The sequence below is a fragment of the Gavialis gangeticus genome, unplaced genomic scaffold (assembly GCF_001723915.1).
Source record: "Gavialis gangeticus isolate Ggan-Ray unplaced genomic scaffold, GavGan_comp1, whole genome shotgun sequence".
Taxonomy (NCBI): Eukaryota; Metazoa; Chordata; order Crocodylia; family Gavialidae; genus Gavialis; species Gavialis gangeticus.
The window spans coordinates 160,618,798-160,633,560 of NW_017728992.1; the positions used below are offsets into that span (position 1 = coordinate 160,618,798).

The 14,763-nt window shown below is 38.7% G+C and overlaps 1 protein-coding gene and 1 long non-coding RNA gene across 5 annotated transcripts in view; one reads left to right on the forward strand and one right to left on the reverse strand.

Moving 5' to 3' along the window:
• Positions 1-14,763, forward strand: part of VPS13B (vacuolar protein sorting 13 homolog B) — a 1,046,600-nt gene that overhangs the window by 589,260 nt on the left and 442,577 nt on the right. For 2 of the 4 annotated variants that reach the window (XM_019527996.1, XM_019527993.1), the window contains 4 exons: positions 3,118-3,289; positions 6,860-6,974; positions 8,456-8,522; positions 13,390-13,795. In XM_019527996.1, coding sequence (XP_019383541.1) covers positions 3,118-3,289; positions 6,860-6,974; positions 8,456-8,522; positions 13,390-13,795 — 760 coding nt within the window. Of the gene's footprint in view, positions 1-3,117; positions 3,290-6,859; positions 6,975-8,455; positions 8,523-9,111; positions 9,254-13,389; positions 13,796-14,763 lie in introns of all 4 variants that reach the window. The other 2 variants (XM_019527995.1, XM_019527992.1) reach the window with 1 other exon arrangement.
• The window catches only part of LOC109305086, a 49,928-nt gene continuing 48,751 nt past the window's right edge, over positions 13,587-14,763 (reverse strand). The window contains exon 3 of the long non-coding RNA XR_002099554.1: positions 13,587-13,644. This is a non-coding gene — a long non-coding RNA (uncharacterized LOC109305086). The remainder of the gene's footprint in view (positions 13,645-14,763) is intronic.

Sequence of the window (14,763 nt, forward strand, 5' to 3'; positions counted from 1 at the left end):
ACAGTCACTGTTTTTGTGTTAACATGACTTGCTGTAAATGTTTATGGGGAAGTACCAAGGTAAAAGTCCTCTCTTCAAGGGTTTTAAATCTTGGAGGTTGATCTTGTGGACCACAGTTGTTCACTCTTGGATCTCTACTCTGAATGAGCTTCATGACAGCTTCTGCTCCCTGTTCTTTACAGCATTGTTGCCTGGTGTACTGAGAAGCCATGGTAGCACTGACAGGGCAGTGATTCCTTCAGGTTTTCCCTAGTGCCACTGTTTGCTGTTTGAAAACTTCCCAGTTCACCTGCCATAGCACTATATTCTGTCACATATCAGTGGACACTTTTGCCTTGGCTTAATTTCCACACCAGGAAGCAGTACCATAGAGAATGCCAACTATATATGCCAAAGAAGTGGAATGTACATTTTGGAATTTACTCCCTTCAGCTCTCTGGACAGTACAGACCATACTCTGACATCTCTTTGTTCCCATCAGAAAGGCCATCTTTCTTCTTTTGCTGCCCATCTATAGACTGTTTTTCTCACACACACACATCTACCCCCTGAATTGCATACTGGACACCTGGGCTAGGGACAGACACTACACATAATCCAGTTTAAGTGATCAGAAACTGGTTTAAACCTGTAACAGAACAGATGTTCAGTGTACATAAACCAGTTGGACAATGACTGAAACCAGTTTGAGATAAACATGGTTGAATGTAGTATCAGACTTAATTGGTTTGGGTCAAAAGTGGTTTATGCAATTTCTGTCCCAGACCCCTTGCTGGTTTAAATTAAATCAGACTCCTCCAGCATCCTGGCACGCTGTCTGCTCCACAGCAGAACTGGCCTCTACCCTCTGCTCACTGGCTGGAGCTCAGGAAAGACTGCAGGCATCTGCCTGGCTTCCCCCTGCTCTCCTTCCCCTCCCTTCCCCACTCCCTGTAAGGTCCCCTCTGTCTTACACAGACACCTCTCAGCATTAGGTAGCAGACCATATGCTGGCTACAGTCTGTGCTGTGGCAGATGGGACAAAGACAGAATCAACAGGTAATGTCCCTCTTTTCTTTTCTTAATGGGGTGATAAAAACTGAGTTGGGGTGATAAACACTATGTTATCAATTCTGTGCTGGGCTGATCAGAAAGGGGTGGGGGGAACCCTCCCGAATCAGAGGGTCCTGCCAGGGCCTGGCTATGCACCCCTCAGCTCTGGAAGGAAAGGGAGGACTGCTCTAGCGCCCCCTGGCTTCTAGCCTGATCCTTTGCAGGTATGTGCCTGCATTTCTGGGATCTCTGTGCAGTTACAAATTGATTCAGCCTAGCCAGATTAGACTAACATTTAAAGAGTGAACCAATTTAGGCTCAGGCTTTTTGAATGTCTGTCCCTAGCCCTTTAGTCAACAGGGTCTTGGTAATCTGGTAAAAGGTGATCTGGCAATACTGCAAAATAAAAGTAAGTGATGGAATGTGATCGTTTCCAGGTATGATCTTGGCAAACTCTAACATTCCTCTGAAAAAGGAGTAGAGATTTTTCATTTGCTTAATTATAAAAGTCCAAAAATGGGCTGTTTCCAAGATGTTGTTAGAATATATGTTTGTGGAATTTAAGAGTTGGTACAATGTGACTGAGTTAGAAGAATCTAGAGAAGTGTGATAAGAACAGAGGGGAGTTACAAAAAAAAAAAAACCCTGTAAAAAAAATTCACTTTTCCTTTTGGAGAGGTATTGATCAAAATATGGGGCTCATGTACACGCCACTATTTTTGCCCTTTCATGCACTTTGACTGCATGTCTGTTTGCACGAGCAGGATTTTCCGACGCTTTAAAAGTCTTTCTTGTGTATTAAACTAAAACTCCTTGGACATAGTTTAGTTTGGCTTACCAGAAATTTAAGTGTCGCATACATGGATTCATTGCATGTAAACACAAAGGCACTCAAAGACATGTAATGATCCTCTTTGTCCAGCAGATGGCATTGTGACTTTTTTGTAGTTCACCCCTTTGAATGGCTTTTGCTTTCAAATTGCTTCCATGTTTGTTGTTGTTGTTGTGTGGCTTTCTCTTTTTCTTTTTTTCTATTTTTCCAGCTCCCTGCTTCCACAGCTGCATGGCAGGGCATGGGCACAGAGTGGGTAGCGGACCCTGAGCCAGGGTTGTGGGGTGGGGGGAGGCAGCGCCGGACCATCCTATTCTCCTGTGGCACCAACGAGGGACCTGTCTTAATTTGTTTGAAAACCTAGTGTTTGTAAACACAGATACTCCAAAGCTTAATTCATTTGAAAATATAGTGCATGTAAACACAGATGCAACCTGCCAAAATAAATGTTTAAATTTTATAAACCTATTTAATTTAAGGAGGATTAAAATCTGTGGTGTGTACAAGAACCCATGAAGACTAAATCTGGAGGCTACGTTTTGAGATGCTTGTTATAAACAATACAGGCAGTCCTCAACTTACAACATTTCAAGTTACGATGTTTTGCACTTACAGCATTTATAAATTGACACCCTGTTTCAACTTTCTGACATCAGTTTTAACTTTACAATGCTTGATCCTATGTAACGCCACACCAGCGAACAAGTTCACTGTGTCACCCATCTCCCTGGAGAACATCTGTCCAAACTTCCTTGGACACTTTCTTTAAGAAAGCAGACAAGACTCCAGGAGAACCTGCAGCCAAGACTCCTGAGAAGACTCCAGCCAAGAACCCTTCAAAAAGTCCAACCAAGGGCCCTTCAAAAAGTCCAACAAAGTCACCTCAAAGAAATATTTCCAAATCAATATGATTTCTATCTACAATATAAATACATTAATGTAGCTACATTGCTCATCTATAATTGATTGAGTACAAAGTTCTGGGGTATTTTTGGTGAAAATAGGGTGTCGGGCCTTGGTTCAGGAACCAATCCCCCATTTATAACATTGTTTCTTATGAGAAAATTGGTTCCGAATTACAACATTTCAACTTAAGACGCGGTTTTCAGGACCCAGTTGTCGTAAGTCTGAGGACTGCCTGTATAAGTATGATCTAAGTTTTTTGATGACTGGATCATGTGTGTTATTTCTTAAACTGTTATACAATATGATTTTTCATTGAGTATTCACAGTCAATATTCATGCTGTTTTAGGGTGATTCTGTACCAGGTGGAGATGATTCTCCATTCTCAGACTCAGTTACCTTGGAGCAAACAACAAGTAACATTGGAATATCAAGTGGACGTGTAAGCCTATGGATGCAGTGGATGTTGCCAAAACTTACTATAAAATTGTTTGCACCAGATCCTGGAAACACAGGCACAGGTATTATGCACAGAAGTAGTTATATTACTTTTTAAAAATTCTTTTAAGATTAAATTACTTACTCTTTAAGCAGGTGGTCATGAATCATATACACAGTAATTTTTAAAAAATCATGGACTTGGTCAGTTTTCTAGTATGTTCCAACAGGCTGTCATACCTGAGATAACAAGTTACCATGATCCTTAAGAGTTTTCCTTCATAAGGAATAGGGACTATAGCAAGTTTGAAATAACATTTAATTAGTAATTTTAAATGATATAGGGCTATAGTTGTGCAGCAGCAGCATGGAGCTTTCAATAAGGTTTTTTTGTGATGACATGCAAGTCCCTTTTAAGCAATTTAAATAGCTTTGGATTTTTGTTGACACTTCTAAACTTTTCATAATTGTGTAAATGTCATGAATGTAAGTCAATCACTGTAATATCCTTTTAAATGTAATGCTTATGTTTAATATGAAAAGTAGATATATGATTTAATGGTAAGTAGTAGATAATCCATTACTCATCTTTTCTTTCTTTGAGAAACTCTAGTTTGATTATTTTCATCAATTATATTATTTATAAATGAGTTATGTTACACACTTTATACATCACTTACTAATCTGTGAGTTTGAATAATAATTGTTTAAGGATATGCTATTCAGATTCTTTTTAATGAATTCTACTTGTACTTACCTTGACAACAAAAACTTAATGCAAGGAAATGATTCTTAAAATTCAGTAGACTTCATGAAAAGGATGATAAATGACTTTGAGCTTGGAAAGCACTTTGAAGATAAAAAAGAAGTCTAGATAGATAGATATTATTTTTAAGTCTTATTTTTTCTAAGGAAAAAGGTTCTGCTGAGGAGAAAAAGTCCTGTTGTTTCAGTGCAGCAGTTTAAAAGCACGCACATTTTTCTAAACGTAGTTAATAGCTATACGTTCTACATAACATACTGAATTCCGGAATTTCCCTTTGCTTAATGATGCATCCTTTCCCAAGAAGAGAGTACAGTAATCCACCAGTTTCAGTTTCCCAACACTGCTATGCAATTATTAATACAGCTTTTATGTTTTGATTTTAAGAGTCAGACTCAATTATCAGTCTGTTCTCTGTACATGTTCATGTTCCAAAAGTCTATGTAGACAACAGGAGAATGAGTTGATGTTGTATTATTTATTAACAAAATTTAAAACTTTTCTACTGGATTGTATTCTCTGTTCTTCATCATAATAGGGATATTGTTTGGGATAGAGATAGGATGTCTGTTTTGACTTTTCAAAGGGACAGTATTATGTTTCATCATTTCGTTTTGTTTCAAAGCACTGTCCCATTTTGTTTTGTCAAAACTGTTTCTCTGTTTCAACTCATTTCAGTGTTTCGCCCATAGGCTATAATGGGGAGTCATGAAAATGCCTAAAATGTTGTCATCTCTTGCCTGATTTGGATACAAATTTTAGGGATGGTAGCCCCTCCTGAGGGCATGAAGCCTGAAGGAGATGGGTGCAGAGGTTTCTCGGAAACTGCACCTCGAAGTCTGAAAAGCAAAACTTGCCAGCAGCGGCAGCCTCCTGTTATCTGGCATGCAGATCCAGGGGTCCGCACCCCCAGGAGGGCTGCGCGGCTGTGCAGGACTTCTCCTGGCGGTGCGGGCCCCCAGATCTCTGCCGGATGACAGGAGGCTGCAGCAAAATTTCACACAGCCCTAATGCTTACCTCCTTGAAGAGGGGCCCAGCAGTGGTGGGTATGGGGAATCATCCAGGCAGGGATAAGCCTAAGCCTGCCTTTATCTGCTTATCTCCTAACACCTCACTTATCCCCTCACACCTCCGACACTCTTCAGAAAATCTGGTGGCACCTGAGGCTGCCCGGCACTGTGGTTGAGAATCACTGGCTTGATACTTTTGATAGTCTTTAATTATGTGATCATGTACCATTTTTTCCCACAAAACTGTTGTATCAGACACCTGTCATGACAACTATTAACAGGTTTAAGTAGAGCAGCAGTATTACAACTAAAGAAGACACGTTACAGTAAGAGAGCTCTTTATACTATTTGGGAGCTTACTGTATCTGTTTGAACAATTGTGGATGGTGAGGCAGGAGACATTATCCAGGTTTTGGTTGGTAGAACTGGCTGTTGACATTTTAAAAGCTCTTTGACAGCTGCTTAAAATCTAGTCTATGTAGGATGTATCTAATCTGTTCAGTATTTTACCATATTTTCTTACATACACTGTGCCCCTGAATAAGCTACATCCCTTGTCTTTGAAAGGTAGAAATGAAGAAAAAAAGTTATTTCCTTGAAAATACTGGTAAGTATTTCATTTTCCCAGAGAAAACACAGGTATCTGCATTTGGGTAGGGTGAACAAAACATTGTAGCTGCCCTGTCAACCCCCTGGCTGCAGGATGCAATAGGTACTGCTAGCTGAGCCAAAAATACCCAATCCATTTTCTCTTCCCTTCTCTTCTCAAGCTAAGCTGGGTCGGCAGTCAGCAGTGCCTGCCAGCTTGTGCAGCATAAGCCTATGCTGGGGAAAAGAGAAAATGTCCATAGCTTAGGGAACCCCCTTTGCAGCACATGGTGCATTACTTCTCTTTCCCCAGCAGAGGTTTTGGCAGCAGAAGCCGCTGTTACCATATTTCCTTGCTTAAAGCAGGGATATAGCTTGTAGCTGTATTGGTCTAAAAAGCAGAGGCAGACAAAATTCTTGTGCTAGAGGCAATATCATTTATTAGACCAATTAAATAATAGCCAAAAAAAATTATTTCTTTGCAAACACCCTTTATCAGGCAGAGGAGAGTTCAAAGATTGTAAAAGTTCTCCCAGGTAGAAAAGAAACGTCATCTTGCGTAGGGGAGATAAAGGATGTCATGGTTCCCCTGGGTTTCAAAGTCCATTTGTGAAAAAGTTGCTCTGTGAATATGGAGAATATGCTTAAAGCATGTATCCCAATTTTCAAGCACTGATTTTTGGAAAAGGTTTCAGGTTATGTGAGGGAAAATATGATATACTGCACTCTCAAAATATTATTTAACTCATTATTATAGCATTTGATTAAATGGCCTTCTGAGTTTGATGTTTTTGTTATATCATCTATATTTTATACACTGCTTTTCATCATTAGATCTCAAAGTGGTTTACAGAGGAGGTATAAACATCATTACCCACAATGAAAGGTCACAAGATTCAAGGCATAGAAGTCTGTTGCCTTATCTAAAACCACTGTGCTGGCCAGTGGCAAAGGGCCTTGAACTAAATCCAGGTCTTCTGACCCTCACACCAGTTCTTTATGCACTAAACCACACTGCCTCCCAAATAAATCTCCCCTCAGATCTCTCTCAGGATTTCAGCAGAAGTTAGCATTCTGACTTCTCTCAGTGGTTTTTATCTATAGTGTGACTGAACAAAAATCTACTGTGGAAAAAGTCCTGAACCATGCAAGACAGGAATTCAAGATTCAGATTGTAGTGGTCCAGCAACATTTTGTAGCTTAAAAACACCATTTTATTTATAATACAGATTCATAGGAGTTGCAGTTCATGAATATTCACCTGATTTTTTTTTTTTACTGCTTATTCCAGAAGTTTGTGTTGTCAGTGAACTAGAAGATCTCAGCGCCTCAGTAGATATGCAGGATGTGTATACCAAAGTCAAATGTAAAATTGAAAGCTTCAACATTGACCACTACAGGAACAGGTATTTAATAAAATTATTATATTAATTCCATTCCAATGCAAGGAAACTTTTTTCCCAACTAAAAATACTATTTAATTCTTCATAGAGAAAATTCATTGTTGAATACAGTAGAATAAGGCTGAGCAAGACTTTTAAAACAGTGACCATAGGTTACACAGTTTCTCAGAATTAGACTTGTTTTCAAAGGGGCGTGCTTCAGCCTCAAGAAAGGGGAAAGAAAAAACATTTTCTGTGTGGGGCACCATTGAAAATTAGTATTTGTCAGACTAAATCTTTAACCATAGTCCAAATATTTAAAATAAATGCTTCAAATACTGGATCATGATAACTTTAAGAAATGATAAATGTCTAATTTTTTATAACTCATATTTTGTAAAATTTATTTTAAGGCATCAGGAGAAAATTTCTAACAAGTGTATCTGTGACTGGCTGTGGCATAGCAGTGTGGGACAAAGCCATGCCCACACAGTAAACTTACTGTCCTGGGCAGCAGGAACTTCAAAAATACTGTAGTGATACTGAAGGGCTGCCATCAAACTGGAAGCAATGTAGTTACATCTGTCTGGAGCTTCAGGCAGGCTAATTAGCACTGCTGAGGGACAGTGCCAAATAGTCTGTCTGCTCATTGTGCTGCATTTTCAAGGTTTGGATGGGGTTTTTTGAACATTTCCATTCTGGAGAGTAGAAAGGAAATTTAGTGAAACCTCCTAATCTGCCTTTAGCTCAGATACTGAGAACATTGAGACAGTGTAATAAACAAACAACATAGGCAGGGGTGGCCAAACTACTTTACTCTTAAGTTGCAAATCAAAATCTTGACATGGCTGAGAGCCACAGGGCACAGTATTTTTGACATGCATGTTTCCCAGAGTCAGTGATCTGTACATGATGCCCCAGTTCACATCATCATTTGCTGTTAAATGACTTTCTTCAGGAGTTGTATTTAAACTGCCTGGGAAATGCATGTGACTCTTGGGCTGCAGTTTGTCCATCCCTGTCTTAGGATATTTATGAAAAGTAGAGCCTTGAGTCTGAGTTTTCTTTCTTTCATCTCAATTAGAAATATTTGGTTTGCACATATTGTAACAATTATAATCAGACCTTATGTTTTATATCTAGAAACTTCTGTTTTGGTCCAGTCATGATGTTTTGAGATATGTTTGAGTACACCAGTCACCTTTCAGCTATTAAAAAAGAGATTTTTCTAGGGATTGTGTGCAAGTCTTGAGGGGAGGTCATTTGCTATGAATAGTCTAAAGTTCCACATTTTCCATGGCAAATTCTTCCATCCTAGCAGTATTCTTTGCTGCTAAATTTTATCAAAATATTAAACTATTTCACTCAGAATAACTGTGTTATTGTTTGCACTGTCAAATCCAGTTTACAATTCACAATCATTACGAAGTATGGTTTTACATGGCAAATTCTCTGGATTCAGACCAAAAGCAGAGAACAGATAAGTTGAACATTCTATCTTCCAGGCCAGGGGAAGGCTGGCAGTCAGGACATTTTGAAGGAGTATTTCTACATTGCAAAGAAAAGCTTGTGGTGAGATTTCTTTAGTAAAATAAGATGCTTAACAAAATAACTCTGCCTTAAAAATTAAACCATGTAATTTTCTTTGTTCTTGGGCACATTAGGAAAGATGATTACAAGAATTATAGTTCAAAGCAACATTTTTACCCCTTTATAACCAACTATATTTTTGTGAACAGGTACTAGAAATTTGAAAAGTATTTCAGTACACTTCTGCCTTGAGTTTCTTGGTTCTTGTAATCATCATTCTTCATTCTAATCAAGCTTTTTGCTGAAATCACCTGATACGTCTATTTTGTGTCTGCAGAATTCTGTTAGACTTTAATTCCGTGTATCTCCCTATATCTTGCTAGATTGTTCTTTCCCTTAAAATTTTCAAATTTAATTTTCTCACTTGATTTTCTTTTGAATTCCTTGAATTTGGGAATGACAGATGAAGGTACACCATAGGCTACATCTCATAGTTTCACAGAGCTAATCAGGTTTCAGCACAATTTATGATTCTAATTTATTAATTTTTTTTGCCTTGTGTTTTGTTTTTGGCTTTTTTCTCTTCCTGCTTCCCTGCCCCCCACCCCAACGCCCTGTTCATCACCTCAAGCCTCGGGGAAGACTGTTGGTCTCTGGGGCAATATGGAGGTGTATTCCTTTCCTGTACTGACAAGCTGAACAGACGTACCTTGCTGGTTCGACCCGTCAGCAAGCAGGACCCTTTCAGTAATTTCTCTGGCTTCTTTCCTTCTGTAAGAAATCATTTAAAAAACATATACTACAGAACTTCCACTAACGAACAGTAGGGCAGAAAAATTGTCATAATTGAAATAAACTTCATTCCTCTTTTCGGTTGGAGTTGTAGCCATGATGGTCCAGCACTTACGTGAGCAAGATCTTTTTTAATTCTATCAGCTATTGCAGTGGTTCCCAACCTTTTTAGACCATGGACTGGAAGCGACCACAGACTAGCAAACTGCAGACCAGAAGTGTGGACTGGCAGTATAAAAAGAGGGTTGGCTGAGGGGTCACTTCTGAACTTCCAGTCTGGTAGCCAACCCTCCTGCAAACCGGCAGCCAACCCTTTGTGGTCTGGTACCAGGCCGCGGCCTGGAAGTTGGGAACCTCTGTTCTGTTGGGCCAGTTGAATAGTTGGGAGAGATCTGAGGTTTTCAGGCACAAAATATCCATCATCCGATAAAAGATATTCCAACAAACTCCTTGCTTCCCCCTTTTTTTGTCATTTATATTTTCTCTGCGCTGAATATTTCTGTTACATCATCTGTTTTACTTCCCTCTTTCCCTTTAGTAAGAATTGTCAAATTTCTGCCTGAGCTTGGGAAGGAAAGTCCTTTGGCTTCCTCTGAAATGTATGCTAATGTCACTTGGCACAGTAGCAAAGCTAATATGCTTCCTTTAGAGTGCCTATGTCCTGATCTCACAAAACAGTTAAGCAGGTGAGAAGTCCTTTTGAAATCAGAGCTTTCTCACTTTAAAGAAAAACATGTGTGGAACTGATTGCAGGATATGGACACAAATATGTGAGCAAAACAAATATTTAACATTGTGCTTTGTGAACGGTGCCTCAAGTGAATAAGTCAGCGCATTTACTTAAGGCCTAAATCCCATTTCAATATTACATATTATTTGTAATTAAATTATTCATATACAGTGATTACAATGAACATCTCATTTTTAGCATCATTTAAACATTACAATATTTTCAACCAGCAAGGAGTATAAATGTTGCTTCCCTTTAATGACCCCCTTTTTATTGGATCAGACTAAATTATAAATAGGTGAGAATACAGGTCTGGATATAATTCCAGAGAGCATGAAAAGGTCCAAAATGTTTTAAGTTGTGGAAGGAAAAAGAAGGGCTATCATTAGGCCACTTATTCCCTGTTTACTTTTAAATAAAAGTGGCCTGATTTCTAAATTGCCACGTAAGCATTCACAGAAAGAAATATTTTTTAAAAATATATTCATTCAGGTACAAATTTGCTACCAGTTCCATTCAAAATCATGAGAGTTGAGAAACCTAAGTACATTAAAATATTGAGCATTTTATGTTGCAGCAGTGAGCAATGGCATATAATGTTTTCAGGTTAGTGGAAGTTCTGTTCCATTCTGATTTATTTTATATCATAAATATGCCAATGTAGTACATTCTCTTATTTGTTTTAGTTGTTTTAATTTTTCTAATAAGAATGATATCTAACTTACTAATTTGTTTTAAATCATTTTATCATATGTTCTTTCAACTTTTCAGCACGTAAAATATTCATCACATTTATGTAAGAAGGCCTAGTACCTGCATTTATCAAAAAAACAAAATATGTTAAAGTAACATTTGGAAATAAAACTAAAAACTTTGAAAGAAGCATATGTTTGCAAACTGCAGTTACCATACTTGTGCTTGAGTAATTAAAGACAATATGAATACAGTGGTGTAGATTTGTATCAAAATAAATGTGTGTTTTCTTTCAATTGTTTTCCTAAATTAATTAAGAACAATACATTTATTCTACTAGTTTATTTTAAAATTATCAATTTTTGCTGTAACTCATCCAAAGTTGATTTTCAATCAGAATCTAATGTTTTAATTACATACCAAAAGAGATTTTTAGGGATAGGGACAGACATTCAAAGAGCCTGAGCCTTAATTGATTCAATCTTTGCAGGTCAGTCTAACCTGGCTAGGCTAAACCAGTTGTAACCATACAGACATCCCCTCTGGACTGAAAAAATGCAGGCACATTCCTGCAGTGGCTCAGGCTAGAAGCCAGGGGGTGTTAGAGCAGCCCTCCCTTCCCTTCTATAGTGCTGAGCCCTGGCAGGATGCTCTAACTAGGGAGAGGTTCCCCCCACCCCTCCTGACCAAGCAGGGAATTGATAACACAGTGTTTATCACCCCATTAAGAAAACAACAGAGGAACATGACCAGCTACCTGTTGTTTCTGCCTTTGTCCCATCTGCCACAGCAGGGACCGTAGACAGCATGTGGTCTGCTAGCTAATGTTGAGTGTCTGTGTAAGGCAGAGGGGACAGTGGAATTCCTGCTTTGATGGAAGTTGGGGAGCAGAAGCCAGGCAGATGCCTGCAGTCTCTGCAGAGCAGCAGCCAGGGAGCAGAGGGGAGGGGCCAGCCCTGATGTGGAGCAGAGAGCCCTGCCCAGCCAAGAGATCATGGTGAAGACTGGTTTAACTTAAACCAGCAAGGGATCTTGGACAGACATTGCAAAAAATGGTTTGACCCAAATCAGTTAAGTTTAATACTACATTCAACCAGGTTTATCTGAAACCAGTTTCAACCTTTTAAAAACTGGTTTATGTGCACTGAACATCTGTTCTGTTACAGGTTTAAACCAGTTTCTGATCACTTAAACTGGTTTATGTGTAATGTCTGTCCCTAGCCCAGAGGTATAAATATGGCAGTTAGAAGCTTTATACATCTTAACTCTCAATAGGAGCTAGGCACCAAGGGTGTCTTTAAATGTGCTTCAGGGTGAGGGGAGTGGGGGGGGCATCACTTTAATTAGAGCCACTCTTGGGAGCCACTATAATTAAAGTACCCACAACATCTTGTGTATTCAGTGTCCCATGCTTCAAAATGGCAGTGAGGGTGCTTTAACTAAAGCTCATTCAACAAACTTGAGTTAAAGTGCCCCCACCACCATTTTGAAGTGTGGGGATGCTGAATACATGTGATGCTGAGGCTTCTGGAGCATGCTAACTAGCACTCTCCAGCAGACTCAGTTAATTAGATTAATTAGTTCTAATTGGAATGCATCAAAAAGGGCATCAGGCATATGTATTGGTTCCCCAAAATGCCATTTGCAACTTTAAACTTCTCTCAGAGATTTGTTTTTTGTTGTGTTTGGTTTTTTTTGGGGGGGAGGATGTTCTGAAGTATAATGGAATAAATTTGGAAAGTATTTTTAAGTATTTACATTAATTGTTTTAGTTTCTAGTATATGGAAATCCTCCTTTAGCTACTCCGAGATGGTGGAGTTAAAAACAAGTCAATCCTTCAGGGAATAGTTTTCATTATAAATGTGTTGCAGGACAGACCTAACATACAAATGTATTTCACAACTCCAAATAGCTCTGATCCAGAGCACTAGTTGGACCTGCAAAAAGAATAATGAAAAGTGATAATAACAGCTCTCTAAAATAAAGAGCATGTTAAAGAAGACAATTCTAAGTTTGAAGATACAGGCAAATGTACATTTGGAATGGTTTCAAAAGGGGATGGGGAGGTATTGCTACAGACCACACAGCAGCTGTTATGTTGTAACAGTTACATGTGTACAAGCTGGGAGCAATACATATGTAGCAAAACTGCTCCAACTGTAACCCTGGATAAAACTGTTAAAGTTGGAGCTGTTTTACTACATTTGTATAGCTCCCTGCCTGTCCATGCATAATTTTTACAACAGAACAGCTGCTGTGTGGTCTGGAGCAACAGCTCCCCCTCCGCTTTTGAAACCTCATCAAATGTATGTTTTTCTGTACTCTGTGAGTGAAAAAAATGTTTGTTTGGTAAATTGACTTTCCTAATATAAGGATTATTTTGGATAGCAGGATCTGAGAAATAATTACATTGCCAGACTCTATTTTAAATGAATTATGCAGTGCATTGATGAACAGTCAAAAGGAAAGTTAGGTTACATTGGGCTTGCTGCTCTTGCACACAGCAGCTCTGGGAATAGTGCTATGCAAACGTATAGTCCGTTCTGTGAGGTAGATGTTCCTTCTAAAGAATGCTTTGATGTTTGGAAAGAGATAGTTTAACAGTTTTTAATTCCATCACAACTGGTCTCTTTACAAGATGTTTAAAATCTCTTTGAAGCAGTTTCATTTTTGTTTTCTTTTTCTTGGAACAGACAACTTCAAAACTTTTAGATGGCTCACACCAACAACATGGATTCCTCTCTCTCACTTATACAAAGGCTGTGACAAAAAATGTCCGGCACAAGTTGATATCAAGAAATGAACGAAGAACTTTTCATAAGTTATCTGAAGGTCTCTCTGATGGTTCTCCTCATTTTCTTCATGAGATCCTTCTTTCTGCTCAGGCATTTGATGTTGTCCTCTGTTTCCCTTTGCTCAATGCAATTGCAAATATATTTCAAGCAAGGCTACCAAGAAGTCAAAAGGAGAAAAGAAAATCACCTGGCCAGCCTATGAGAAGTCACACTTTAACATCTCGCAACTTACCTTTGATTTATATCAACACAGGTGTAATCCGAGTCTTCTTTCCCAAAACTGAGGAAATACAACACACAGGAGGTACTGTACTCTATATTAGAGTGTGTTTATGATATGAAACTTGTATCTCCTTCAGCTTCTTTTCTGAAGGTCATCTTTGCTGTAGATCTTTTCTTTCTAGGTAAACCCAAAGCTCATAAACAGTTTTTCCTTGTTCCAGACAAGAGATCTAGTCTCTGACTGAAAAAAAACCTTTATTTAGTTCAGTGCTCCTTGAGATACAGATATATTTAAGAAAGCCCCTCAGGCTTTCATGCAGTAATACACAGACAGGCATTATTATCATTCATACTAGATCTCTAAGAGTCTCAGAAAAGGTTATTTTGGAAATCCCCTTTATCTCCACTTTCGCCTGTTTTAATAAAAAGTGTTTAGGCATGGGATTGCCTAAGATGTTCTCAAGAATTGTAGTCAAATAACTTAAGCCCTGATTCTTATGTGGTGGACATTTGGGCTAGTACTTGGCCATAGTGAATCCAGCAGTCTCTGTGCGGGTAGAGGAGTCCACCCAAATGGATCCATCTATGAGAAAGGGACCTTAGATTCTATGGTAATGCATGCTATAGAAAGCTGAATGTTTTGAAAGATGGGATGGATAAAAATTCTTGTGCTCAGTTTAACTTTTTCCTTCTGTCTGGGTACTAAGGGGATTAATACACACCAAAAAATACTGTTCAGCCTTCATTATGTGCGTCTTGAGAAACACTGAATAAGTTTGCATACAGGAGATTTTCAAGGTACTGTACTTACTCAACTCCAAGATGATCTCAAATTTAAGATGACTGCCCAGGATTTAGATTCTATACATGGAAAATTATATTTTTTTTATAATTTTCCATGCACAGAATCTAATTATTGGAGGATTGTCTTAAACTCATCTCCTTACCCCCGGCAGTGTCAAGGGGCCAGACACTTGGCCCTTGCCTCTCCTACCTGCCTCTCCATGTCTACATCCTTGCCATCTGACCCCCCCACCATTTGCCCTCCAT